Source organism: Vulpes lagopus, chromosome 10, assembly GCF_018345385.1.
Source record: "Vulpes lagopus strain Blue_001 chromosome 10, ASM1834538v1, whole genome shotgun sequence".
In the NCBI taxonomy this organism is placed as follows: Eukaryota; Metazoa; Chordata; class Mammalia; order Carnivora; family Canidae; genus Vulpes; species Vulpes lagopus.
In genome coordinates, this window is record NC_054833.1 from 66,719,451 (window position 1) to 66,745,825 (window position 26,375).

General features: G+C 38.2%; 1 protein-coding gene across 4 annotated transcripts in view; it reads left to right on the forward strand.

The window, feature by feature from the left end:
• The window catches only part of AKAP10 (A-kinase anchoring protein 10), a 78,353-nt gene extending 55,241 nt beyond the window's left edge, over window positions 1–23,112 (forward strand). Inside the window, exons 11-15 of one of the 4 annotated variants that reach the window (XM_041770808.1) lie at window positions 1,141–1,250; window positions 4,012–4,094; window positions 11,886–11,938; window positions 12,563–12,658; window positions 21,588–23,112. In XM_041770808.1, the coding sequence (XP_041626742.1) occupies window positions 1,141–1,250; window positions 4,012–4,094; window positions 11,886–11,938; window positions 12,563–12,658; window positions 21,588–21,593 (348 nt within the window). In that variant the 3' untranslated portion in view covers window positions 21,594–23,112. Of the gene's footprint in view, window positions 1–1,140; window positions 1,251–4,011; window positions 4,095–4,577; window positions 4,857–6,537; window positions 6,659–11,885; window positions 11,939–12,562; window positions 12,659–21,587 lie in introns of those variants that run through there. The other 3 variants (XR_005990225.1, XM_041770810.1, XM_041770809.1) reach the window with 3 other exon arrangements.
• The last annotated feature ends 3,263 nt before the right edge of the window (window positions 23,113–26,375 follow it).

Sequence of the window (26,375 nt, forward strand, 5' to 3'; positions counted from 1 at the left end):
TTATCAAGCTATTTCCCACTATTTCTAATTTTTTTTTTTATCATGAAATGGTGTTGGATTTTGTCAAATATTCTTTCTGTATCGATTGAGATGATCATGTGGGTTTTGGTTTTTACTCAGTTGATATGGTGTAGTACTTCAATCGATTATCAGATGTTAAACCAACCTTGCATTTCTGGGATAAATCTCATTTGATCATGGTATATAATTATTTTTATATGTTGCTGGGTTTGTTTGCTAATATTTTGTTAGGATTTTGCATCTATACTTAGAAGAAATATTGATCTTTAGTTTTCTTTTCTTGTGATGTCTGGTTTGGTATCTCAGTTAACAGTAGCCTCAAAGAACTATTCCACCTTCTTTATGCTGGTGCCTCTTTCTTTTTAATTATTTACCCTTGGCAAGTAAAGAGACCCCCCCACACACACACTGTAGATGAGAGTGTGTTCTATAAGCGTCCAATTTTTATTTTATTAATTTAACCTATACCTTATCATGGACATTAAGCATGTTCTCATCTTTTGTTATTTTAAACAATGCTACAGTGAATAATAATCTTATATATTAGTCATTTTGTGGAACTGCATCTGTCTGTAATTGAATTTTTAGAAGTAGAGTATTTGGGAAAACCCATGGCTCTGGTATTTCGTAGAAATACCAATTCTGACTTGCTTTTTTTGTGGGATGAGGAGTGGGAGATGACATGCTAGAGGGGAACTTACTACGCTCATCTAGCTTGTCATTTTAGAAAGTTTACTTTCTCTTTTGTCACATGGCCTCATGTGACTCTGTAAAAGTTAGCTAAGCTGTATATGCCTGGGTGGATGGCAGTCTTGCATATTTGGGAATGTAATGCCTGTGAGGATACCACATTTGTTGGAACTTAGATCATTAAGAAAACAAACATATGGCATTAAATGCATATATTGTATATTGTAATAACTGTGCTTTCCTCCCATGGTTATATTTTGAGGTTACATTTTAGAATCATTGCTGTTCAGCATCTCTGTAATGATAGGGTTGAATGAGAATTACGTATATTTCAAATACTGAAGATTTTGTACAAATCTGTCATTTTCCAAACCGAGGACTTTTTGATTCCCAAATAGCAGACTATTAATTTTAAAATTTCTGTTGTAGTCCAGTATGAAAAAAGCCAGTGTTAAAATTCTGAAAAATTTTGATGAAGCGATAATTGTGGATGCTTCAAGTCTGGATCCAGAATCTTTGTATCAGCGGACGTATGCAGGGTAAGCTTAACTAACATCTAGGATTTTTACAGGTCTGCTGAATTTTGCATCTTTTATTTATTTACTTATTTTTAAGATTCTTATTCATTTGAGCGAGAGCACGCGCACAAGCAGGGAGAGGAACAGACGGAGAGGGAGCAACAGACTCCTCACTGAGCAGGGAGCCCAACGTGGGGCTCAGTCCCAGGATCCTGGGATCATGATCTGAGCCAAAGGCAGATGCCCAACCATCTGAGCCACCCAGGCACCCTGCATCTTATATTTTTTAATTTAAAATTTAAAACATGTTTTTAATCTACTGTTATATACCCAGCACTACTATATATCATATCCAGTAGACCACAATTAAGAGTGGAAGCTCAGGAGTGACTTTTTGGATTTTAATCTTGTCTCAACCTCTTATTAACAAACTACTCAACCTCTGTGTCTGTTTTTTAATCTCCAAAATGAAGATGGTATTACTACTTCATTGGGTTACTTAGGGGATTAAATGAGGTACATAAAAAGCATCCCAAACCTTTCCAGGTATCTAGTAAACACTCCATAAATACCATTACCATCATCAGTCCACCACACTGTACAAGGTTGAGGAGTGTCATGTTTATATATGTTGTAGGTTGTATCTCTTGCATATGTCATTTGGTTCATATGTTAGCTATTTCAAAGTCTCTATCTTAAAAGCAAAACTAAAAGTACAAAGATGCCAGCACCATTTTTTATGGACTATGTAAGTAATACTTGAAAATGGAATAAAATTATTTCTCTATATTTAAGAATTGGGTTTATCCTATTACAAAAAGACATCAGTTCATAGCATACGCCACGTTCAATCTTTACCACAGATCAAATCATAAAATCACTTCCTCTTACCTAAAGATGGCTGATGAACCTATAAACCTGTGTAACTTCTTGATTACCATACCCAACCCCAACCCCAGTCCTGATAACACCATAAAAAAGTAATTTCAACATGTTTAGCTAATTGATTTTATCAGAAAGTAGCAGTGATACTTTGGGAGACCAAGGAATCCTGAAAAGTACTCAGGTATAAATAAAGGGCTGTTTGACCACACTGTCTTTAGGAAGCCACTTCAGCTGAGTCAGTGTTGTAATTTGTAATCTTTATCTTTTCTTTTAGGAAATGGTGGACAATAAGCATAAATTATTTAATTACAAAGATTATATTTATTAGGGAATGGTTGGTTCATTTACTTAAAACCTAACTTAAGACAATCTGTCAGTTCCAAGATCTTTTACTTCTATAAGTTCTTTGTGTGTGTAAATTAAATATATTTTAACAGATAATGTGTAAAATCGGTCAGAAGTAGAGAAATAAGGACTTTTCTTCATCTTTAAAGATAGTTCTCATTGTTTGTTTTGGCATCTTCCTGAAATTTTTCTCAAGGCAGACAAAATTGTATCTATCAGTGTATTGTAACCACATGTGAAATGATGGCCTACTAGGAGCAATAGCCCTAAAATAAGACCCACTTTGCCCGAGGTGAAATAATATATGGGCATACAGAGTTGTGTTTTTTTTTTAACCTACTTTTAATTACAAATACATTAATCTCTTATACAAATTGATAGATAAGGCTAACGTCCCCCTTGGTCACACACCAATGCTCATTCTTTCCCTTTCCTACTCAGGATAATCACTGATATAGTATGTATTTTTGTTTGCTTATTTTTATGTAATTGCTATCACACTGTATTCAGTATCTTGTGTTTTTTTTTTTTTTTTTTTTTTTTTTTGTATCTTGTGCTTTTATTTGCAGTGAGTTTTGGAGATTTTTCTTTGCTAGTCTATACTGATTTACCTCATTTTAACCATGTTGTAGCATTCCCTGTATAATACTAATTATAGCTCATAACCGTGGCCACTATTTAGCCCTTTTGGTATTGATGGGTATTTAAGTTGTTTGCAATTCTTCACTATTATACACAGTATAGCAAAAGACTTCCTTTTATATGCTTCTTGTACCAAGAAGCAGATTTTAAATTTTAATAGATCTTACCAACTTACCTTTAAAAGTATCTATATATTATGCATTCTTATCCCCCATTAATAAAGATACTAATTTTCTCCACATCTTTATATTGATAGTAACATTACATGTTTGATTTTTTTTTTTAACCAATCTGGACTACTACTCATGAGATTAAGCTTCTTTTGGCATTTTATTCAGTTTTTTCTTCTATGAATTGACTGTTTGTCTCCTTTTTACGTTTTTTCTGTTGGATGATTTCTTAGTGACTTGGTAGGATTCTGTATTTTTTTTTAATATTATTAATTAGTAATGTCTGTTAAGATCTTTTACTGTGTTCTTTGCCTTTTAACTTTGTTTTATATTATTATAGCTTTTAGCAAATGTAATTATCACATATAATTACTCCAGCTTTATAATACATATTTTGATCCAGGGCAAGTTCCTACCTTTTTTATCTCTTTTACAAACCTATCTTGGCTGTTCTTATACTTTTTCTCTTTTGTGTATAAATTTTAGAATTGTGAGATATGTCTTTAATCCATCATGTTTCATAAACCTTTTTTTGGATTTTGAATGAAATTACATTGAATTAAAGATTTTGTTTTCATTGGGGACTTTCTATTTGAAATAAGCTTTGTTCTGAATAACTTGAGCTAGCTATAAATTGTATTTTTAGCTTTCTGGATTTAGGTAAGATGCTTAAGAATGGAATTTTTCTTAATTTAAAATTGATTGTTAGAAATCATGTTCTACTTTTTGTACCTATTTAGGAAGATGACATTTGGAAGAGTAAGTGACTTGGGGCAGTTCATCCGAGAATCTGAACCTGAACCTGATGTAAAGAAATCAAAAGGTTTGTGGTGTAAAATTTTATACTCCGCATAAGGCCTTCACTCATGTTAGTCATTGACTGTAAATGAAGGGTTACTTAAGATTTAAACAGTTTATTTTATGAAATAACTGCTTTACCTCTCACCTTATGTTTCTATCACAACTGATTCCAAAGGCTGTGTGTAGTTGCATCTCGTGCAGTCTTTCTGAATGAAAGTTTGTGAGTAGCATTACCATTATAGAAAGCACATCTTTATGTAAGGATGACCTTTTTATTTAAAATGGTGAATACCCAGTCCAGCTTGGATTTAATGTTTATTTTGAGCCCCTTTAGTTCGTTAAATTTCCTCTAATTTATTGAAAGTTATTATGAAATACTTGTGAAAAATATTAGTAGATTGAAATTCAAATCCTTTGTTTAACCAGCAGGAGAGTGCTCAGTCAACTGTAAGAGTTAAACACAGAAATCTTTTTTGACAAGAACATTATTTGTGACTGATTTCAGCTTCCAAACAATTGGTCGACACAGGAAGATTTTTGGAAACCAATGTGGAGTGCTCACTTTAGCAGCTCATATACTAAAATTGGAAACCAGTGTGGATCCATTCACTTAGGATCTAGAAATTTTTCAGTGTGATTGGATTGACACTATTGTCTTGAGTAAAAGATACTAACTTTTTTAAGAAGAAAATATTCGAGGGGTGCCTGGGTGGCTCAGTTAAGTGTCTGCCTTCCACTCAGGTCATGATCCCAGGGTCCTGGGATCAGATCACCCCATGTTGGGTTCCCTGCTCAGTGGGGAGTGTGCTTCTCCCTCTCCCTCTACTTGTGTGATCGCTTGCTCTCTCTCTCTCTCTCTTTCTCAAATAAATAAAACCTTTAAAAAACACTTTTTAAAAAAGAAAATGCTCCATCTTGGTGTGTTTAAATTAAGAGGTATTGTTAATCTTTATTGGATTTAATAGGACTCCATTCCTGTTATGTGTATTTAAAAAAATTTTTTAAGTAAACTCTACCTGGGCTTAAAATCATGACCCTAAGAATAAGAGTCGCATGCTCCTCTACTGACTGAGCTAGCCAGGTGCCTCATATTATGTTTATTTTTTAATGCAACTGTTGTTCGAGTAGTGAATCACACCACTTTATGTTGATGAGTAGCCTACTTTTGGGTCAGATATACATTGACAGAGTAAGCTAAAGATGCAGCAATTGTTGAAATAATTTAGACCAAAAAGGGACCTGTTACCTATTTCGCCTTATATTGCCAAAGAAGTCTGAAGAACATGATCGGGAAAAGTTTACAGACTGAAAGAACATTCAGTAATAGGTTTTTAGTGCCTCTGTGTACTCATACTCACTGGGCTGGTTAGAAGATAGAGATCCTGTCATTAAGCTTAGAGTCTAGTAGTGTCTTTTATTGGGTAAAACATGAATACAAGGAAGAGGTTACTAGTAGCCTTGGAGCAAAAGTACTAAACAGCCTTTGTAGGGTATTGGCCAAGAAGGGCTCCACGTTGTCCTCAGGTAGCTTCTGTCAGTGAGGATAATGGCATCTCCAGTATTAAGAGAATCTCTGCACTCATTAATTTTTTAAAAAGCTGGTCTGTCTTCTCTGATATTTCATGAAGAAGTGCTACTACTAAAGTATAGATATTGAGTGCTTGCAGGATTTTTTTTTTTTAATACAGGAGTCAAGATATGTAGTTAGTAGCTACACAAAAAACTTTTTTTCCAAACACTATCTTTGCTCATTTTGTTTATTTAATCTCTTCATATTATTCATTTATTCATTCTAAAATATGAGTGCCTGCTCTTTGCATCTGCAGTTCTAGATTCTGAGAAGAAAATGAAATTTCCAGCCCTTGTGGAGCTCACAGTATTGTGGAAGAGACAGTAAACAGATAAATATTGTGTGTGTGTGTGTGTGTGTATGTTTATATATATATAAACATAAGAATAGTGGAGAGGTCTATCTTAAAGTGGTTGTGAGGGGTGCCTGGGTGGCTCATTTGGTTAGCATCTGACTCTTGATTTTGGCTCAGGTCATGATCTCAAGATCAAGCCCCACCTTGGGCTCTGTACTCAACATGGAATCTGCTTAGGATTCTCTCCCTTTCCCTCTCCCCTACCCCCTGCTCACACTCTCGCACTTGCACTCTCTCCCTCTTTCTCTCTCCCCCTAAAATAAATAAATACACAAAATCTTTAAAAGACAAAAATAAAAGTTTTCAGGAGGAACACCTGGTTGACTCAGTCATTTAAGCATCTGACTCTTGATCTCAGCCAGGTCTCAATCTCAAGGTTGTGAGTTCAAGCCTCGTGTTGGGCTCTGTGCTGGGTATCAAGCCTACTTATATATGAAAAAATTTTTGAAAAGTAGTTGTCAGGAAAGTTCTCACTGAGAAAGTAGCATTTTGAGTAGAGACCTGAGCAAAATGGGGGAGTGAGCCCTGGCGTATCTGCAGGAAGAGCATTCTTGGCAGAAGGAACAGGAACGATCCCTGAAGCTTAAGAGCCCAGCATGATCAAGCCACAGCAAGACCAGTATGACTGAAGAGGAGTGAGCAAAGGGATGCATGGTAGAAGGCAAGTAAGGTGGGAAGGGTTATCACAGACCATGATAGGAAGTTGAAACTGTTGGAAGTTGGAACAGGGGAGTAACATAATGTGATTAATGTTTTAAAAGTGTGGCTTTGGTGACCCTTTGGAAAATAAGATGTAGGAATTTAAGAGGAGAAGCAAGGAAACAGCATTTGCCATGGTTTCAGTAAAGAATGATAATAATGGTTGTGAATTAGATAATGGAGGAATGGTCAGACTTGGGTTGTGTTTGAAGGTAGAGGCAACAGGATTATATATCTACCAACCAGCAAACTCATCCATCAAGTTACTTGGATTATTAATGTAATCGAGACATGCTTATATAAAGTAATAGTAGTTTCTGCAGTTTGAGTAAATGCATCCGTATATCCCAGTGCTTCCTTTAGCTGTCCACACGTCTTTTTTTTTTTTTTTTAAGATTTTATTTATTTATTCATAGACACAGAGAGAGAGAGAGAGAGAGACAGAGAGAGAGACAGAGGGAGAAGCAGGCTCCATGCAGGGAGCCCGACGTGGGACTCGATCCCAGGACTCCAGGATCACACCCCAGGCTGCAAGCGGCACCAAACCACTGCACCACCGGGGCTGCCCCACACGTCTTTAAATCACATATTTTTGTGGGAAGTAAATGACCTAATGTAGGAGCTAGCAAATTTTATTCATTACTCAGAGATGATGCTATCTATTAAGGATACTAAGAAGGTGTACTCAGTTTATTTTAATCTAACTTCATCCCTCTTTTATGACCCTGCCTTGGTAAGCCTGTCAGGGTCATTATTCTATAACATGCCCAACCTTCTGGATTTTCCTGGTTGTACTGTTCAGCTTGTTCCTTTCTCACTGTGTTTCTTGTTAACTGGGAGTTGTTACCTAAAGTCTTGATGTGAGTTACACCTTTTGGTTAGAATATATCATAGGTGATCTATGTATGTTGTTTTTAGAAGAATATACGTATACATTTCCTGGAAAGATATACAAAGCAGATCATATAGTTTAAGGATGAGAAGAGGGAGATGCCTTTTACTTTTCCTCTACCTTTTGAATTTTCTTACCCTACGTGCTTTTTTGCTTAATTACCTGCCTATCTCTTTTCCCATAGCTTTGGATCACCTCTCTGCTGTGACCTAGGAATGTTCCCTGCCTCTACAACTTTGCCTTGAACCACTCTCTGCTTCATGGACTAGACTCTAATTAGAATCTCCTTTATTCTTTTTTTTTGAGGTCCCTTCTCTGTTAGGGCCTTTCCACTTGCTGTTCTCCCTGCCATGGCTTTCATGTGCTCCTTCTCATGGCAAGTAGTCTCTCATCAAAAGAGAAAATATATTTTTTTAAGATCTTATTTATTTATTTATTTGAGAGAGAGACAGCATGCAGGAGCAGTGGGGAAGGGCAAAGGAAGAGGGAGACAGGAAGACCCTGCGCTGAGCAAGGAGCCTGACATGGGGCTCAGTCCTAAGACCCTGAGATCATGACCTGAGCTGAAGGAGGACGCTTAACCAACTGAGCCACCCGGGTGCCCCACAACTATTCTCTCTTCAGAGAGGACTTCCTAGCCTACATGATCTCAGTTCATCTATACCACTAACATACCATTTTTTGATTACTGTCTGATATTATCTTACTGATTTATTCACATACTTGTTTATAGTCTGTTTCTCTTCCATGAGTATAATATTACATCTCTGAGAGCAGGGATTTTATCTATCTTATTTGGCACTATATTCCCTGATTCTAAAATTATGCCTGCCACATGATAAGCATTCATTAAATATTTGTTGATTTAATTAATTTATCTAGAGGAATTTCTGCAGAGATTATATATAGATGGTAAGATTATGGATATTTATTTAAGAAAAGTATTGTTTTTTAGACTGACACAGACACTAAGATTTTTTATCCAGATTACTTTATTCTTCTGAGGATACTCACAGAACCCCCAAGCCTTCTCAGATCCCAAATAATGGAGATTTCTAGTAACCTCTGTGGATATTACCTCCTTATTCTACAAATGAAGTAGTTGAGGATCCGAGAAATTTTAACTTGTTAGGGGATCACACAGCAGATGAATAACACTCTCAGGACTTTGGCTCAGACACCATTGTGACAATTCAGCTCTACTTTCTCACCTTCCCTGCTGAGGGTAGCTGCAAGAATGTTCATCATTTACTAATCTATAGTTTCAATTTGGGTTTTGAAATACTGATACAGCATAGAGGAAAGAGTTGAGTTTTGAGAAGGGTATATCAGAGGCTTCTGAGAGTATGAGAACTTTGCTTTCAGGGCAAGCAAAGTAACTTTAAAAGTGACATCCAGAGGTGCTTGGGTGGCTCAGTTGTTTAAGCATCTGATTCTTGATTTTGGCTCAGGTCGTGATCTCAGGATTGTGAGATCAAGCCCTGAGTTGGGCTCCATGCTCAGTAGGGAGTCTGCTAGAGATTCTCTCTCACTTACCCCCCACACCTCACCCCTGGTCTTATGCATGTGCACATGTTCTCTCTCTAAAATAAATAAATATTTTTTTAAAAAGGTTGCATTCAAATCATCTAGGAGAAAGTATAACAAGGAATTGTAAAAGATGTGAGTCTGTGGTCCCTGTAGTGACAGTCCCTAGTGCCTAGATGCAGTGGTTGATGAAACTGTACTTACATGGGAAAGCCCTTGCATTTCATATTAAGAAGCCTGGGTTCCTGTCATGTAAGCATCAGGGATTTTTTTTTAAGATTATTTATTTATTTGAGACAGAACATGCAAGTGAGATCATGAGCGAGAGAGGACACAAGAAGGGGAGAGGGGCAGAGAGAGGGATAAGCAGGCTACTGCTGAGCAGAGAGAGCCCACAAGGGGCTTGTTCCCAGGATCCTGGGATGGTGACCTAGCTGAAGGCAGATGCTTAACTGAGCCACCCAGGTGCCCTTAGATTTTATTTTTAAGTAATCTCTATACCTAACATGGGGCTCGAGCTTACAACCCCGAGATCAAGAGTCACACATTCCACTGACTGAGCCAGCCAGGTGCCCCATCATTAGTGATCTAAGCAGAGTACCAACTAGATGCATTTTTCTGGCAGTGATACAGGAATGAATTGGTATTAGAGAAACCAGTCAAGTAGTAGGAATAGCTAATAATGTAGATAGAAGAAGAGGATTTGAAGGTAGGTAGTAATAGCAGAAATTAAAAAGAAGGTCAGGGCAGCCCGGGTGGCCCAGCGGTTTAGTGCTGCCTTCAGCCCAGGGCGTGATCCTGGAGACCCGGGATCGAGTCCATGTCAGGCTCCCTGTGTGGAGCCTGCTTCTCCCTCTGCCTGTGTCTCTGCCTCTCTCTCTGTGTGTGTCTGTCATGAGTGAATAAATAAAATCTTTTTTTTAAAAAAAAAAAAGGTCAGATTTTTAAGACTTCCAGAGAGGAATTCAAGAGACTGCATTCAAGGAGGAATTTGGTGACAGATTTCATATAAAGAATAAATGAGGGCAGCCCGGTGGCTCAGCGGTTTAGCGCCACTGTCAGCCCAGGGCCTGATCCTGGAGACCTGGGATCGAGTCCCACATCGGGCTCCCTGCATAGAGCCTGCTTCTTCCTCTGCCTGTGTCTCCACCTCTCTCTCTCTCTCTCTCTCTCTCTCTCTCTCTGTATCTCTCATGAATAAATAAAATCTTAAAAAATAAATAAAAAATAAAAAAATAAAAATATCTTTACAAAAAAAAAAGAATAAATGAGGAAGGTGGATTGAGTTTTCTAACCTGAGTTCTCTGGGTGAAAGTTTATGATACAAATTTTTAATAAAGGATTAAATTAATTTCTGGGATAGAGGATATAAGAAAAAGAGTAGGTGGGAACAGATGAGCTCAGTTTGGAACACATTAAGTTTGAGACAACTTAGGACAATTTGTAAGTATGAATTTAGCACCCAAGACAAGTTTTTGATTATTTGCATTTTGAAGGAAGTTAAAACCACAGGATGGGATGAGATAACCCAAAGAAAATATTGTTGAAGGAAAAAGAAGTTTGATATTAAAGGGGGAGAGGACATACAGAAAGGAGTCAAACACGTGCCTATTAAGAAAGAGAGAATGTTAAGCAATTAGGAAACTGTCAACAGTGTGACTCTTTGGGTAAGCCTGAAGAAAGAGCAGCACACTGGGCAGTTCAACAGCCATTTGCAACTTTAAGCAGAACTTGTAATGTTGTGGCCCCTGTTGACTACTTACAAAATTTAACTAGATCAGTATTCAGACTGAGCTAATATTGAAAATTCTTAAGGGAAAGGATCTGGGTTTTGTCTCTTTCATAAATGCTATTTTTAGTTCTAGTCCAGTCATTGAATTAATCAGGGCCTTGCCTAAGAAGTAATCTACCAACCATTTGATTTAAAGCAGAGTTAGGACAGGAGCCTATTTATGTTAATGGAAGGATAAGCTGTGTATTTCATTCATGGAAAAAGTGGTTAGTCTTGATGATTCCTCAGCACCTGAGTACAGAAGTAGATAGGCTTTTGTGTATCTCCTAGGAGGTTGAGGTGTGCCGTGGCTTGGATGGAGCTTGGCTATTTTTTTTTTCCTTTTAAGATTTTATTTATTATTCATGAGAGACACAGAGAAAGAGGCAGAGGGAGAAGCAGGCTCCCTCTGGGGAGCCTGATGTGGGATTCGATCCCAGGACCCCAGAATAACACCCTGAACCAAAGGCAGACGCTCAACCATTGAGCTACCCAGGCACCCCTGAACATGGCTATTTAAATCTCTGCTCTTACCCAGCTAATTTATACAAAGCAGAGATTGAGTGTGAAACAGCATAACTCTACTGGAAGCCCTTTTGTATAGGAGCTGGTGTGAAAGGTTGGATATATAGTAAGTGGATTGATACCTCCTGATGTATTACTAGATTCTTATCTAAGACTAAATTCTGGTCATAGTTTTCTTTTGCTCACTTAAAGTTTGCTGAAAATCTAACACTAGACAATAGAGGAGAATCGAAGAAAAGTCTAGAACTCTCAAACAGCCTTTCAAGAGTCTTTTGAACCATGGTGTTTGCAAGTTAAATACTTATTAATGGAGATAATCAGTTTTGATTAATGGTAATATTCCTTAATATTTTAGATTTTTAGATGAGATTGTAAAAAAAGTATATCCATTTCTGGAGGTAGCTTTTGAATAAGAGCACTTTTTAAATGTAAAACTGCATGAAATCTACATTCTATTCTGGTTTTGTTTACTAGGATCTATGTTCTCACAAGCTATGAAGAAATGGGTGCAAGGAAATACTGATGAGGTAAATTCTACTTTTAGTGTAAAGAAATTCCTATTTCTTTGGAATAAAGAAATAGGCACCTGTCTGAATAAGGTTTCAAGTTTTCTGTTTCTTTAGTTCCTATATTTAAAGGGCGTGGCACATTGCTCCCTTATCCAGGATGTAACAAGAAAGGGTGGTCCCTCTTTAACATCTGACAGTTGCCTCGTGGGGGCAGTGCGGGATCTTTAGTACAGAGACTCTGGCCACTGAAAAATATGCATGCCTTAAAGTTTCCATCAATCAGCAGCATCATTAGAAACAAAAAGCTCAAATGTTTGCTGCTTCACTGGAAGTTTATAGAAGAGGATTGCTTTTTTACCAGTTAAGTACATTGAGAGATGTGAGTGGAAAAAGAAAAATTTTTGTTTTGCTCATCTAACATGAAAATAGTCCTGTAGCTGACCCTAGAAGACAGTGAGTGAACAGCATGTTAGTGTAGCCACAGTGTGGTCCAGGTCCCTTCATATATGCAATGTGCTTCTTATCCAAATAAGTAGAAATGATATGCATATACACTTGTGTTTAGAGTGCTGATAGTGTAAGTCTTGATTTTTTTCTAATGAATTACCACTAGCAACAGTTTGAATTTTTTTTTTTTTTAAGGCCCAAGAAGAGCTAGCTTGGAAGATTGCTAAAATGATAGTCAGTGATGTTATGCAGCAGGCACAATATGATCAGCCCTTAGAGAAGTCTACAAAGGTAAGGATGACTTGTGTTCTGATCTAGCTTATATAAAACTGAAAAAATTCAATTCCAGATATATAAAAATAAAAAAGACATAAGGGAGACTCTTCTTCTGCCTTTGAAAGTTTAGCTGGTATAAAAACTACCCTCTTATTATGGACAACTAGAAAACTAGAAACTAAGTGAAACAACTATTTGCAGATCCTGGATAGTCAGCAAAGGTCTGTAATCCTTAAAAGAAGGGTAACATTGATGTGATCCCTAACTCACTGCCCAGAAGCAGTTTCCAAAGTCCAGGGAGGTGAGACCCAAACATAGTTCATAGTGTTGCTGAATTAAGGAGTCATAAATCAAAGTTTGGATAATCCAAGGTGGCTAGAAGTCCTAGAGCAGGGTACCAGAAAAGGAGCTTCACAGAAAGAAAGCTCCACAGTTTGTTTCTTTATAAGAGGTCCCTTGAAGTCCTTGGCCAAATAATGATCAATACATGTATTGGGTGAAACTGCATGGGGAGGGAAGAAAACTATCAGAAATTAGTAGGTTGAGCGATTCCTGAAACTTGGGTTTAGGACTAGGTGACACCCTGCTGGCCAGTGTGGACTGATCTTGTAACATACAAGACATTGGGTAGTGTCCTCAGAAACCTTATGCTTTACTGCTGAAGCTAAATTGGCCTAGAGTAAAGCACCTTAACCAAGCTTAAAAGCAACTTTTGAAGGATCAGACTGCTCATTAAGTAACAACTGCATGCCAGAACAAAGGCCAACTTCTTAAAAGCAACACAATGAGGTTTAGCACTCAACAGTATAAAAATGACAGTGTCTGCCATCCACTGCATTACTGGGTATACAAGGAAGCAGAAGAACTTGAGCCATTATCAGGAGAAAACACACCATCTATAGAAACCACACTCTAAAAAATACTATAATACAAAAGAACTCAAAAAATGGGGGAAAGGTAAGAAAGAATCCTGTGGGACAAATAGAAGACAAATAGCAAGATAGTAGGGTTAAATGAAATCATTCTAATCGCTACATTAAATGTAAATGGTCTAAATAGTCTAGTTAAAACAGAGATTGTCTGATTAGATAATGGCAGAACCCACTGGATGCTCTCTGTAAGAAGCCCACTTTAAATATAAAGACATAAGCTAAAAATGAAAGGATGGAAAAGATATACCATACAGATGTTACCAAAAGTAAAACTTCAAAATGAGGAATATTACCAGGCAAAAAAGAAGGACATTTTATATGATAAAAAGTCAGTTCAAGAAGACATCAAGAATTTTAAGTGTATGTGCATCCGATAGCAGAGCTTGAAAATGCACAAAGCAAAAACTGATAGTACTACAAGGAAAATACATAAATCCATAATGACTCTTGGAGATTTCAACAGCCCTATCTCAGTAATGGATAGAACAACACTATCAACCAACTTGACCTAAAGGATATTGACCTAAGGGAACAGTGCATTCAACAGCAGCAGAGCGCGCACCTTCTTTTGGCCTACACATAGAACATTTACCAGATATACCATATTCTGGGCCATAAAACAGGTTTTATAAGGATTGAAATCATACACCCTGTTTACTCACCACAAAGGAATTAAACAAGAAGTCAGCTAGAGAAGGAAATGTGGAAAATCCCTCAAGTATTTGGAAATTGAACAACAGACTTCTTAGTCTTCCATTGATTAAAGAAGAAATAAAAATGGAAGTTAGAAAATATTTTGGACTGGGATGCCTGGGTGGCTCAGTGGTTGAGTATGTGCCTTCGGCTCAGGGCATGATCCTGGGATCTAGTCCTGCCTCAGGTTCCCCACAGGGAGCCTGCTTCTCCCTCTGCCTATATATCTGCCTCTCTCTGTGTGTCCTCATAAGTAAATAAATAAAATCATTAAAAAAATTTTTTGAACTGAACTAAAATGAAAATACAACAGAGTATTTGTGGAATACTGCTAAAGCAGTCCTTAGAAAGAAATTTATAGCATCAAATTGTTTATATTAGTCAAGAAAGAAGTTTTCAGTCATCTTAAACTTTTTCTTAAACCCAAAGAAAGCAGAAAGAAGGAAATAATGAAGATAAAAGAATACTGGGGGTACTTGGAGTGGCTTAGTCAGTTAAGCATCCAACTCTTGATCTCAGCTCAGGTCTTGATCTCGAGGTCATGAGTTCAAGCTCTATGTTGAGCTTTAAAAAAAAGGTGAATATCAATTACATAGATAATAGAGAAAAATCAAAAGCTGGCTCTTTAAAAAGACCAATTAAATTGATAAGCCTCTAGTGAGACTTCCAGAACAGATTAGATATGAATTACCAATCCCAGGATTAAAAAGAGGGGACATCACTACAGATCCTAAAGTTATTAGAATGATAATAGTGGAATATTATGAACAACTTTATGCTGATAAATTCAACAACATGAATGAGATGGAGAAATTCCTTGAAATGCATAAATTACCAAAGCTTACTCTAGAAGAAATAAGTAACCTAAATAATACTGTATCTATTAAATTGAATTTGAGGAATTAATATCCAAAATATATATGGCTAAATAATTTGAATTAAAAAAATGAGCAAAGGACCTGAAAAGACATTTTTCCAAAGACATTCCAAATGGCCAAAAGGTACATGAAAAAGTATTTAATATCATTAATCCTTAGGGAAGTGCAAATTATAACCACAGTTAGATATTACCTCATACCTGTTAAGATAACTGTTACCAAAAAAGATAAGCAATAACAAGTGTTAACAAGGATGTAAGAAAAAAAGAACCCTTGTTCACTGTTAGAATGTAAATTGATATAGCCACTATGGAAAACAGTATGTAGATTCCTCAAGTAAAAATAGAACTACTGTATAGATCCAGCAATCCCACTTCTGGGTATATATTTGAAGGAAATGAAATTATTACCTCAAAAAGATACCTGCACCCCATGTTCATTGCATAGTTTATAATAGCCACGTGCTACATGGAAATAATCCAAGTGTCACTGACAGTTAACTGGATCAAGAAAATTTAGCCATAAAAAACATGAAATCTTGCCATTTGTGACAATATGGGTGTACCTTGAGGACATTATGCTAAGTGAAATAAGTCACATTGACAAATACAGTATGATTTCACTTATATGTGGAATTTTAAAAAGTCGAATTCATAGAAACAGTGGGTAAAATAATAGTTGCCAAAGACTGGGGGTTAGGAGAAATGAAGAGGTATCGGTCAGAAGGTACAAATCTCCAGTTACAAGATGGATTAATTCCGGAGATCTCCTACGCAGTGTGGTGACTGTAGTTAACAATATTGTATTATGTACTTGAAAGTTGCTAATGGAATAGATTTTAAGTATTCCTACTATTTTGTTAAAATGGTATTTATGTGAGGTGATAGATGTATTAACTAATCTGTAATAATCATTTCACAATATGTATGTATAGCTAATGATCACATTATATACCTTAAACTTATACAGTGTTATGTCAATCATAATAATAAAATTGGGGGATGGGAAAGAGAAAGTCCGTTTCCTTCCCCCCAAAGAAAACTCCAGGCCCAGATGGAATTTAAAGAAGAAATAATGCCGATTCTAGACAAAGTTCTAGAAAATTGAAGAGGAGGTAATATTTCCCAGCATATTCTATGAGGCTACAATTACCTTAACACCAGACAAAGACATTACAAGAAAAGAAAAGATGCTAGTGTCTCTCTTGAACATACATGCAAAATCCTTAAAAAAATACAGGAAGGGGTAGATGCTTGGGTGGCTCAGTTGGGTAAGCATCCGACTCTTGGTTTCAGCTCAGGTCCTGAAATCAGGCTCTGTGCTCAGCAGGGAATCTGCTTGAGGTTCTCTCCCCCCACCCCAACTGATAAAACTCACAGCTAAAATCATACATAATGGGAAAAGACTGCCTGATTCTAGGAAGAAAGGAAGGATGTTTGCACTTGAATTCCTAGCTAGTGCAAAAAGGCAAAGAAAAAAAAGACCTATAAATTGTAAAGGAAGGAGTAAAACTGGTTTCCTTGCAGAAGACCTTATCATTTATGTAGACCTTCCCAAAGCTGATTTATCCAGTATGATAGTGATTAACCATGTATGCATAATACAGAACATTTCTGTTGTCACAGAAGGGTCTGTTGGATGATAGTATCTTAAGGAATTTACAGAAAAGCAATTAGAACTAAGTTTAGCAGTGCTAAAGGATAAAAGGTTAATATACAAAAATGAAGTACATTTCTATACACTAGCAATTAACAGTTGGAAATTGAAATTTATTTATTTATTCATTCATTCATTCATGAGGACACACAAGATAGAAGCAGAGATATAGGCAGAGGGAGGAGCTGGCTCCCTACCGGGAGCCTGATGTGGAACTGGATGCCAGGACCCCAGGATGACGCCCTGAGCTGAAGGCAGATACTCAACCACTGAGCCACCAGGTGCCCGGAAATTAAAATTTAGAAAAGGATCCCATCCGTAGTAATATCCCAAAACCTAAAATTCTAAGAATATATTTAATAATATGTGTAAGATTTGTACAATATAAACTACAAATGACCAGAATTAAAGATTTAAATAAAAACAAATCATATCTGTGAATCTAGAGACTTAATGTTGTTAAGGTGCTGTATTTCCCCAGGATGATGATGATGATGATGATGATGATTGAGGTATAACTGACATAGAACATTATGTTAATTTCAGGTATACAGCATAGGGATTTGATATTTGTATACATTGCAAAATGATCACCACAAATTTTCTTTCTTGTGATAAGAACTTTTAAGATCTGCTCTCTTAGCAACTTGCAAAAATGTTATACAGTATTGACTGTACTCTCCATGCTGTACAAGATTATCCAAGATTACTGATAGATTCAGTACAATCACAGTAAAAATGCCAGCAGTGTTTTTTGTAGAAAGTGACAAGATGATTATAAAAGTTATTGGAAGATTTGAAGTAACTTGAATAATAAAAAATATGTGGGGAGAAATTGGAAGACCAACCGTATGTGGATACATTTACTATAAAGCTGCATGATCAAGGCAGAGTGATATTAGCATAGGGGTAGACACACAAAGTATAGAACTAAGCCCAAATATATGAAGTCAATTGATTTTTGACATATATGCCCAGGTAATTCAGTGGTAAAAAGATAGTTTTTTTAGTTTATGGTACTAGGACAACTAGATATATATACAGGAGAAAAATAAATCTTCCTTGATAGTACATACAGAATCAGTTCAAAGTGGATCATTGATCTGAATGTCAGAGCTAAAACTAAAACTCATAGAAAATCTTTGTGATTTTGGGTTAGGTGAAGATTTCCTAGCTCATACAAAGTATGAACCATAAAGGATAAAAATGAATAAATTAATCTATATCAAAAGTAGAAACTTGTACTTGTTAAAAGACGCTGTAGAGAAAATGAAAAGGCAAGTTACAGACTGGGAGATGGTATTTGCAAACAACTTTCTGAGAAGAGTTGTATCCAGAATAAAGAACTCTTAAGCTCATAAGAAGACCGGCAATCTGATGTTTTTTAAATGGGCAAAAGATACAGACATTCCACCAAAGAAGATAAACAGATAGCAGATATTCACATGCAGACGTGCTCAACATCTTTTGTCATGAGGGAAGTGCTGACTGCAGTCACAATGACACACAGCTACTTAAGGGGATGGCTAAACTTACACTGACTGACCTGGCAATTCAAGAATGTAGAGCATTGTGGACATATTACTGGTGGAAATGCAAAATGCTGCAGTCACTTTGAAAAGCAATTTGGCAGTTTCTTAAAAAGTAAGACACATACTAGCCAAGTATTTCATTAGGGAACTCCGATGTCAGATTGTTTTTTGAGTTTCCTTCTTGGACTGATCATATTTCCCGGAGAAAACACTAGCAGTCTCTGGCCTGGAGGATGAAGGCCAGGTTACCAATGTTTGAGGAGCCAAGTGGGGAAAAGCTAGGGAAGACTCAGTATTCCTTATATATACCTCTCCTCAGTCTCCCTCCTGTCAGTACAGCGTCCTTGGCCTTGGCCAGGCCTGGTTTATCTCAGCCCTGAGACCCTATGTTTTATTCTGCTCACAGAAGAAGGCTCAGATTTTCCTACTAAGATTGGTTTTGGAGCAGGGGCTGGCTGATCAGAATTGCAGAACAGTAACTGTAGACTATTAACTTCTAAAACAGGCTTTTAAAGAAATCCTTGTGTGGGCACCCATCCCCCATCCCATTTACCAGTTCCCGGGCTTTGAGGGAACCTGCACTGTAAAATCAAGTTGCTTCTCCCTTTTCTCCACTTTCATTTCAGTCATTTACCTCTCATCCACTTGCTTCCAGCTTCTGAAATTTTGTTGCTGTTTCTTTTTTCTTTTCTTTTTTCTTTTTTCTTTTTTCTCTTTTCTTTTGTCTGTCTTCCTCTCTCTCTCTCTCTCTCTCTCTTTCTCTCTCTCCCTCCCTCCTATATTAGGAAGGTATGAATTGAGTAAGTGTGATCAATTCCCCATCTTTGGAGGTCAGCAGCTGTGATAGAAAATCCTGACTTCCACAAGCTAATACTGTTTCTCTATAGCTTCACCAGCTGATTCTAGCTGTGTGTGTGAGAGACATACAAGTAACCTTCAGAAGGTTGAAGGCTGCCACGTAGTTTGCACCCTACCCCAGTCCTCTGTTCAAGCCAGAGATTTCGCAGTTTCTTTAGCAGTTTGACTTTTCTAACTTGAACTGATTCCCATAGACTTAATGCAATAGGATGTTCCTTATAAAATAGGCATTAAACTACTCCTCTATTATTTACATTAGCAAAAACTAGGAATTAGAATTAAATATGTTCAGATGACATCCCACATGACCTACAGTAGTTTGGAGGGCTTGCATTTAGAGTTAGGCTCAGTATCACCTGTTTCTTGCCAACTATTTACTCCAAGAACTGTCATTACCAGAGCTTGGTTTAATTTTCAACTTTGCACAGAGCTAATTCACACCAAAGCTCTGTTCACTTTTGCAGATTCTGTCTTCTTTTCTTTGTAAGGGTGATAATTTTTATCTATATTTATCTTCAGTGGCTCAGGCAAACCTAAAATAGCAAAGAGCAAGATAAAGGTGTGTGAAGTTGTGATTCCCCATTATCGCTGATGGTCAAGTGTTTAACAATATGAAAATGTTCTTCTAGGCACCATTTTAGAAAGCAGGTATTTAAAATTAAGGGTTTTCATTTGAGTTATATGTTCAGATTTTATTACCATGTGCTTTTTATTTTTAGGATATATAGATTTTGCTATATTTTATTTTTTAAGCTTGCTAGTCCTTTTCTTTGGCTGGCTAAGATATCTGTCCTTTAGGGATCAGCAGTATATTAGTATAAAAAAAGTGCTATGCTGGGGATCCTTGGGTGGCGCAGTGGTTTGGCACCTGCCTTTGGCCCAGGGTGCAATCCTGGAGACCCGGGATCGAATCCCATGTCGGGCTCCCGGTGCATGGAGCCTGCTTCTCCCTCTGCCTGTGTCTCTGCCTCTCTCTCTCTCTCTCTCTCTCTCTGTGACTATCATAAATAAATTAATTAATTAATTTAAAAAAAAGTGCTATGCTAAACAGAACTTGTTCATTCCACTTTCAGTGAACATATGTGATCTTTTGCAAGTTACTTTTCTAAGCCTTCTTTCTTTCTTTCTTTCTTTCTTTCTTTCTTTCTTTCTTTCTATCTATCTATCTATCTATCTATCTATCTATCTATCTATCTATTTGAGAGAGAGAAAGAGAGATCACAAGAAGTGGGTAGAGGTACAGGAAGAACCAGACTCCCCGCTGAGCAGGGGGCCTGACAGGGACTCCATTCCAGAACCTTGAGATCATGACCTGAGCTGAAGGCAGCTACCCCACCAACTGAGCCACCCAGGCGCCCTATTTCCTCATCAGTAGATCAGAAATTGGACAAGACAGTCTCATAAGATCCCCTCCTGATTCTCATTCCATGATTATATGAATGTGAGACATCCTACTTAGATGAAAGCATACCCAGCCTCTCTAGCCCATGTTGAAGCCCCTCTGCTTTGAATATCGTACTTTATGCTTATCTATAGAATGTACTTGGGCATTTAACATAAACTACCTCACAGCATTTCTAAATTGTTTCATCTGTTTATGTCCCACGGACCCTGTCTCCTGGGATGTTTGTTTCTTCCTCAGTGTTGTGGTAAAGGGGTCTCAGCCTCTGGAACCTTGTGTCAGGTGGTGAGAAGACAGTTTGGTGGGGGCGGGGGGGGGGGGGTTGTTTCTAAAGGTGTTGGGTTATTTTGTATTACAGCCCTCCTGATTTAATGAATCCCCTATGGATTGTCATTTAAGTTGCTTTAGGGTTTTCCCTGTTATAAACAATACTTTAAATAATGTCTGTGTATATAAATCTTTGCCCTCTCTTTGAGTATGCTCTGTGGTTAATTCCTGTCAAAGAGTAGATATTTCATTCTAATATCTGTTGCCAAAAGGGAAAGATAAAAGCAGATCTGAGTGCTGGTACTTTTTTTTTTTTTTTTAATTTTTTATTTATTTATGATAGTCACAGAGAGAGAGAGAGAGGCAGAGACATAGGCAGAGGGAGAAGCAGGCTCCATGTACCGGGAGCCGATGTGGGATTCGATCCCAGGTCTCCAGGATCGCACCCTGGGCCAAAGGCAGGCGCCAAACCGCCGGGCCACCCAGGGATCCTTGGTACTTGTTATATAACCTTAGGGTAAGTTGCTTGACCCTTTTAAGCTTCCTTTCATTCATATGTAAATGAAGATAAATTACAGTATTTTACCTCAAGTTTACCTCCTGGCTGTCATAAGTGCTGGTATGTAGTAAACACTCACTAAATGTTGGTTCTGTTCTTAATCTGTAATGATAATATGTCACTGGTTATAAAAATGTGCCTTACGTTTTTCTTTTTCTTTTTTTTAGCTATGACTCAAGACCTGAGATAAAGGAAATCTGCTTTTGAAAAATAAGAGAACTTTTTTCCTTTGGTTGGATTCTTCAACACAGCCAATGAAAACAAAGCACTGTATTTCTTTTCGCTGAGATATCACTGTTGTTCCCAAGAAAGAATGGCAGACAATCCTAGACTTCCATCATAAGCAGAGTGACATGTAGACATATTTGCTGCACATGATGTTCACACAGTGAAAGTCATAAAGAGACAAAGTGGTATTGTTTACATTACTAGAAAATTAATAGCTTTCTAATGGCAATAACCCATTTATGAAAGAGTTTTAGTCCACTGGAATAGACAGGGACCACATACTGTGGGAGGCAGATAAGCATAGAGCTGATATTTGATGCACATCCTGTAATGGTAAACCCATCCCTAAAAGTATCCTAAAGCAGGTACCAGACGTGCTTTTCTTTGGCCTCCTAAACAAACAGGTGAGTCAGCCCCTCCAAGAGCCAGGCAGCTCAGAGTGGCAGTGTGGTGCTAGCAGATTGTTTTCCTTCAGTGGACCAGGGCAAGGGCTCCCTGGCTGTCTTCCTTCACAGAGGCATTAACTTGGAAGGAAGCTAGCTGACAGGTCGAGTCTCGGTGACATTGTCCTTCCCTTTGGTGACAGTATGCAATTTTCACATTTTAATGGCTCCTGAGATGCAGTATACTGAAAACCAGTCTCTCCCTCACTAGCAAAGATGAGTCCCCTTGACTCTGAGCATTAAAACTTGCTCTTCTGGAATACTGTGTTCCAAGTTACTTAACTTTCCCCCCAGACTACATGTGGAAAAGAAGGAATAGTAACAATCACTCCAGGTTCCCCCCAGGGATAGCTTGGACAAAATGTTCATTCTCCGATTGTATGGTTTTTGTTTTGTTTTTTCCTTTCTCTTTTCCTTTTTTTTTTTTTCTTTGAAGATTGGCAAGCAAGGGTTGGGGATAAGGAAAGCACTCAACCTTGACTGCCTCCCCCTTCTTTGATGTGAGCTGGGAAGTAAGTGTGCAGCTGGCGGCCTTTTTCCTTCTGTCTCTAGGAGCGCAGGAGACCCCCTCACTGCTCTTGCGCTCAGTCAGCTCCTGGGGCGGGGCCTTGCTGCCATCAGCACCGCTGCCCCACTGACGAGCACACTCCACTGGCTGGGCAGTGCCAATGCTTCTTCACTGCACATGACTGAAGGGGAAGAACATTCTCTTAGGTGTTACTGCTTTTGCTCAGACTTTGCAAAAAAAAAAAATTATATATATATATATATATATAAAATATATAATTATTAATCACCTCTGTCCTTGAGAAAGCCTTGAATGAATAGAGAATTTATTCCATTGCAATATTTGATTGTATAGAGGCACACTGTTTCATCAACAGAAGAAGCAAAAGGCTGTGTATAAGTTTTTGGTACTATGTACCACCTCTGTTATTCTTCTAAAGCGAAGTATTCATGTACTTAAACCATATTCTATTTAATTGTGTTTGATTTAAAAAATATATATATATGAATTATATTTAAAATTGTGTCAACTTCCTGCTTTCAGGGCATTTATGGCTCTTCTACTGAAATGTGTTGATTCTTCCAAATATTTCCATTTGCTTTACAAAACCCAGACATGAACCGCTCCTGGACTTAGCCTTGTGTTTGGAGTGTACGCCATAGACTTGAGGTTTTATTAGGTGTAATTGCTGTGATTAACTCATTTTGTTCTTTAAAAAAAAGTATTTCCATCCTTTCACTTTGCTTCAACCTTTAAGTAACAGAAAAGCAATATAAAGGTCATAGAATAAAATGTGGTTTTGGGTGACTTGCTGCCTCTGCATGTTTTGGAATAACCATTTCTGTAAGATTCTAGGCTATTTAAGCTAGTACTTTCAGTTACGATAATATATAGTAATTTCTTGGTATACATTTTGTGCTTCTGAGCTAAAGATGTCAGTACTTGTAATGTTATTACAAAGAAAAGAATAGCAAATTGGAGACTTGGTTACTTTTCTCTGCCCTACCTGCTGTGGGACACAGTGGCCAACTGTGGCCTGAAATTATTAGATTAATATTTGATCGGAAGTAGATCCTTGTACTGATGTTAAAATTGGAATTGGATTCAGTCTGGCTCCACTGTGTTTCAGGCTCTATGCAGTGTGCCCATAAAATACAGTGCCTCAGCAGGATTTTCATAGGCTCAAGGAATCAGTTGAACATCCATCTTTATCATGTTTATCAACGCAAATTGTTAGAAAAGATGTTAGTGAAAAAGCGCTACCTTTTGTAGTGAAAAAGCAGTACCTTTTGTAACTTGCCATGTCTTTATCATTCCTGTAAGATTTGATGAAAGTAAAAAGTAAATGTCAACCGAGTCCAGTGAAGAGCAATAAAACAGGGAGCAACTTATTGTAACTTTTTCGACTTGGGTTTCAGTATTTGGTAGAGCTTTATGAAATGTAAGTAATGCACATTTCTGGAGCTGTGTTGATTTCAGTAGGAGTTTGGAGGAGAAGGTCACTCTGAATTGTAGAAAATTACAGACAACTCTGTTGTTTTAAGTTCCAGTAGCTAAGCACCTGCTGAAGGAGCTCTTCTGCCTCTCTTTCTATTGACACTGTTTGGGGGTACCTGCCTGACTCACACTGACCCTGCCCTCATTCCTGCAGGAACCATGTCTGTACACTAATGACATTATTCCCCTTACATCTCCCCACATACCAGTTGATTAGACCAGGTTTGAACTTCCGATGCAAACAGGCTCAAGACAATTCTTAAGAATTTAAGAATTCTCCTTAAGAAGGAGAGATACCTTCTGGGATTGCAGTTTGTGTGGGGCCCTTAGAAAGTCAGGACCTGTGAGCCACCCTACACATGCTGAGAGGTTCAGAAGTAGGAAAACATGAGTGAGTGCAAGTGAGTCAGATCAGCCACTTGAGTAGCCTCGAGGACTTAACTGGTTTTTGGATCTGGTTCTCCATCCTTGCTGTGGACTCTGTTCACCCCTCAAGTAGCCTTAAAATGCATTTGGGGTTTTCAAAAATCAGTCTGAAGAGAGTTTTTATTAAAACATGGGACCAAAAGGACCTTGACTAAAGTACTACCAGACTGTTCTAATTACAAATCATCATGCATCCTCAGCATGTTTGCAAAATGCCCCTAAATTCTAGGGAATTTTTCTTTAGTAAACCTTCTTGGGTTATTTTGTGAATTCTCTCAAAACAGAATCCTCAACTAATGGAGCTAAAAGACATTGCCTCATTTTTATAGGGAGGAGTTACTCGGGCCCAGGAAAAGGGTGTGGGATGGGATAGTCACCATTAGAACTCAGGCCTTCAAAAAAAAAAAAAAAAAGAACTCGGGCCTTCTGGACCAGAGCCTTGTCATGCTTCCCAGCACCCTTCCAAAGGATAAACACCATCCCCGCTTTTAGCAACTGTAATAAATCCCGAAATAGAGGGCATTTCTATTAATGAGTAACTGAAAATAAGCTTCAATCCCTGCAGTGATTATCACAAAATAGGTACATGCTGACCACTTCTGTGGACTAGTCAAGACACCCGGCCTTCGGCTGGAACCGTAAGTGGGAGTAAATCCTAGCGAAACTTTCAAGGTTACAACTTAGGAGACCCACATGTTATAATAGTAACCTGATGAGACCCCTTACAGATAAGCACTCTGGGTACTTAGGAGGCCTCCCTGGCTGGGCAGGGTGGGGATGGCTCTGAGTAAGAAGCGTGGTACTGTGTTGATATGGGACAGGTGGGAATGGCCATGGCGTGGCCAGTGTTGGAGGGATCAGTATAAGCAAAATTCTGGAGGGCATGCGCACTCAGGGAGAAAGAAGTTCATCTGCTTGCCTGTCACATCAGGGTAGTTATTTCTGCCTTAGTAATTTTATGCAACCAAATATTTCCTTAGTCTGTTCCCCTCAAACCGCCTACTCTGGCACAATGAGGGTGTCTGAACTCACCTGGAATAGTTAAGCCCATTGCCTAAGGGTGGTAGTGCATCCCCCTTCCCCCAGGTACCATTGAGGCACCTCTACAACTGCTTCTTTAGTGTCCCCTGTGTTTGTGAGCACAGGCTGGGGCAACTGAGCCATCAAGGCCTGTGGTGCACAGGCAAGGTGCTAGAAAGGGTGGGCTTAAGTTCAGCTCAGAGAGAGCTGGGAATTGCCAAGGAGCAAATAAGAGGATTGTGGTGACTGTTGTTTCCCCGGACTGGACTTTGGGTATCTGAGTCCCTCATCTTGAATGTGCCTTGAGGCTCCTCCCAAATGATCCCCCGCTGGCCTCTGCCTGCATTGCAGTAAGAGTCCTGCGCACCACGCACCTTGTGGAAAAGCCCCAGCTAAACAGTGCCATGGGCCTCCACACTGCGTAGCTCTGAGCCACGGGCCCAGCCTAGCGGGCTTGCCACAACCCGGGGGGCTCTACCCAGACCCTCGGTTTCCTCTTCTTGACAGAAATCAACCTTTGTTCCTTCTAATGACAAAGCCACTGGTTAAGCAAATGTTTGCCAATTCCAAGGTATTTTAATGCCTACTAAGTGCCAGGCTCTGTTTATAGTGCAATGTTACAGGAATAAAAGAATGTTCTGCGCCCCCTGGAGCTTCTGTTCTGCTGAGGAGGAGATAGACATTGGAAGCTCCATCTATCGTGTATGCTGGTATTTTTTGACTCAAGATAGCCTCTTGAGCCTATGATTTAACATCTTTTCCTTACAAAGCTTTGCAAGAGGTCACTAGGCTTTCCTGACCCATGGGGTAGAAGTGGCCTAAGGAGGGGTCGC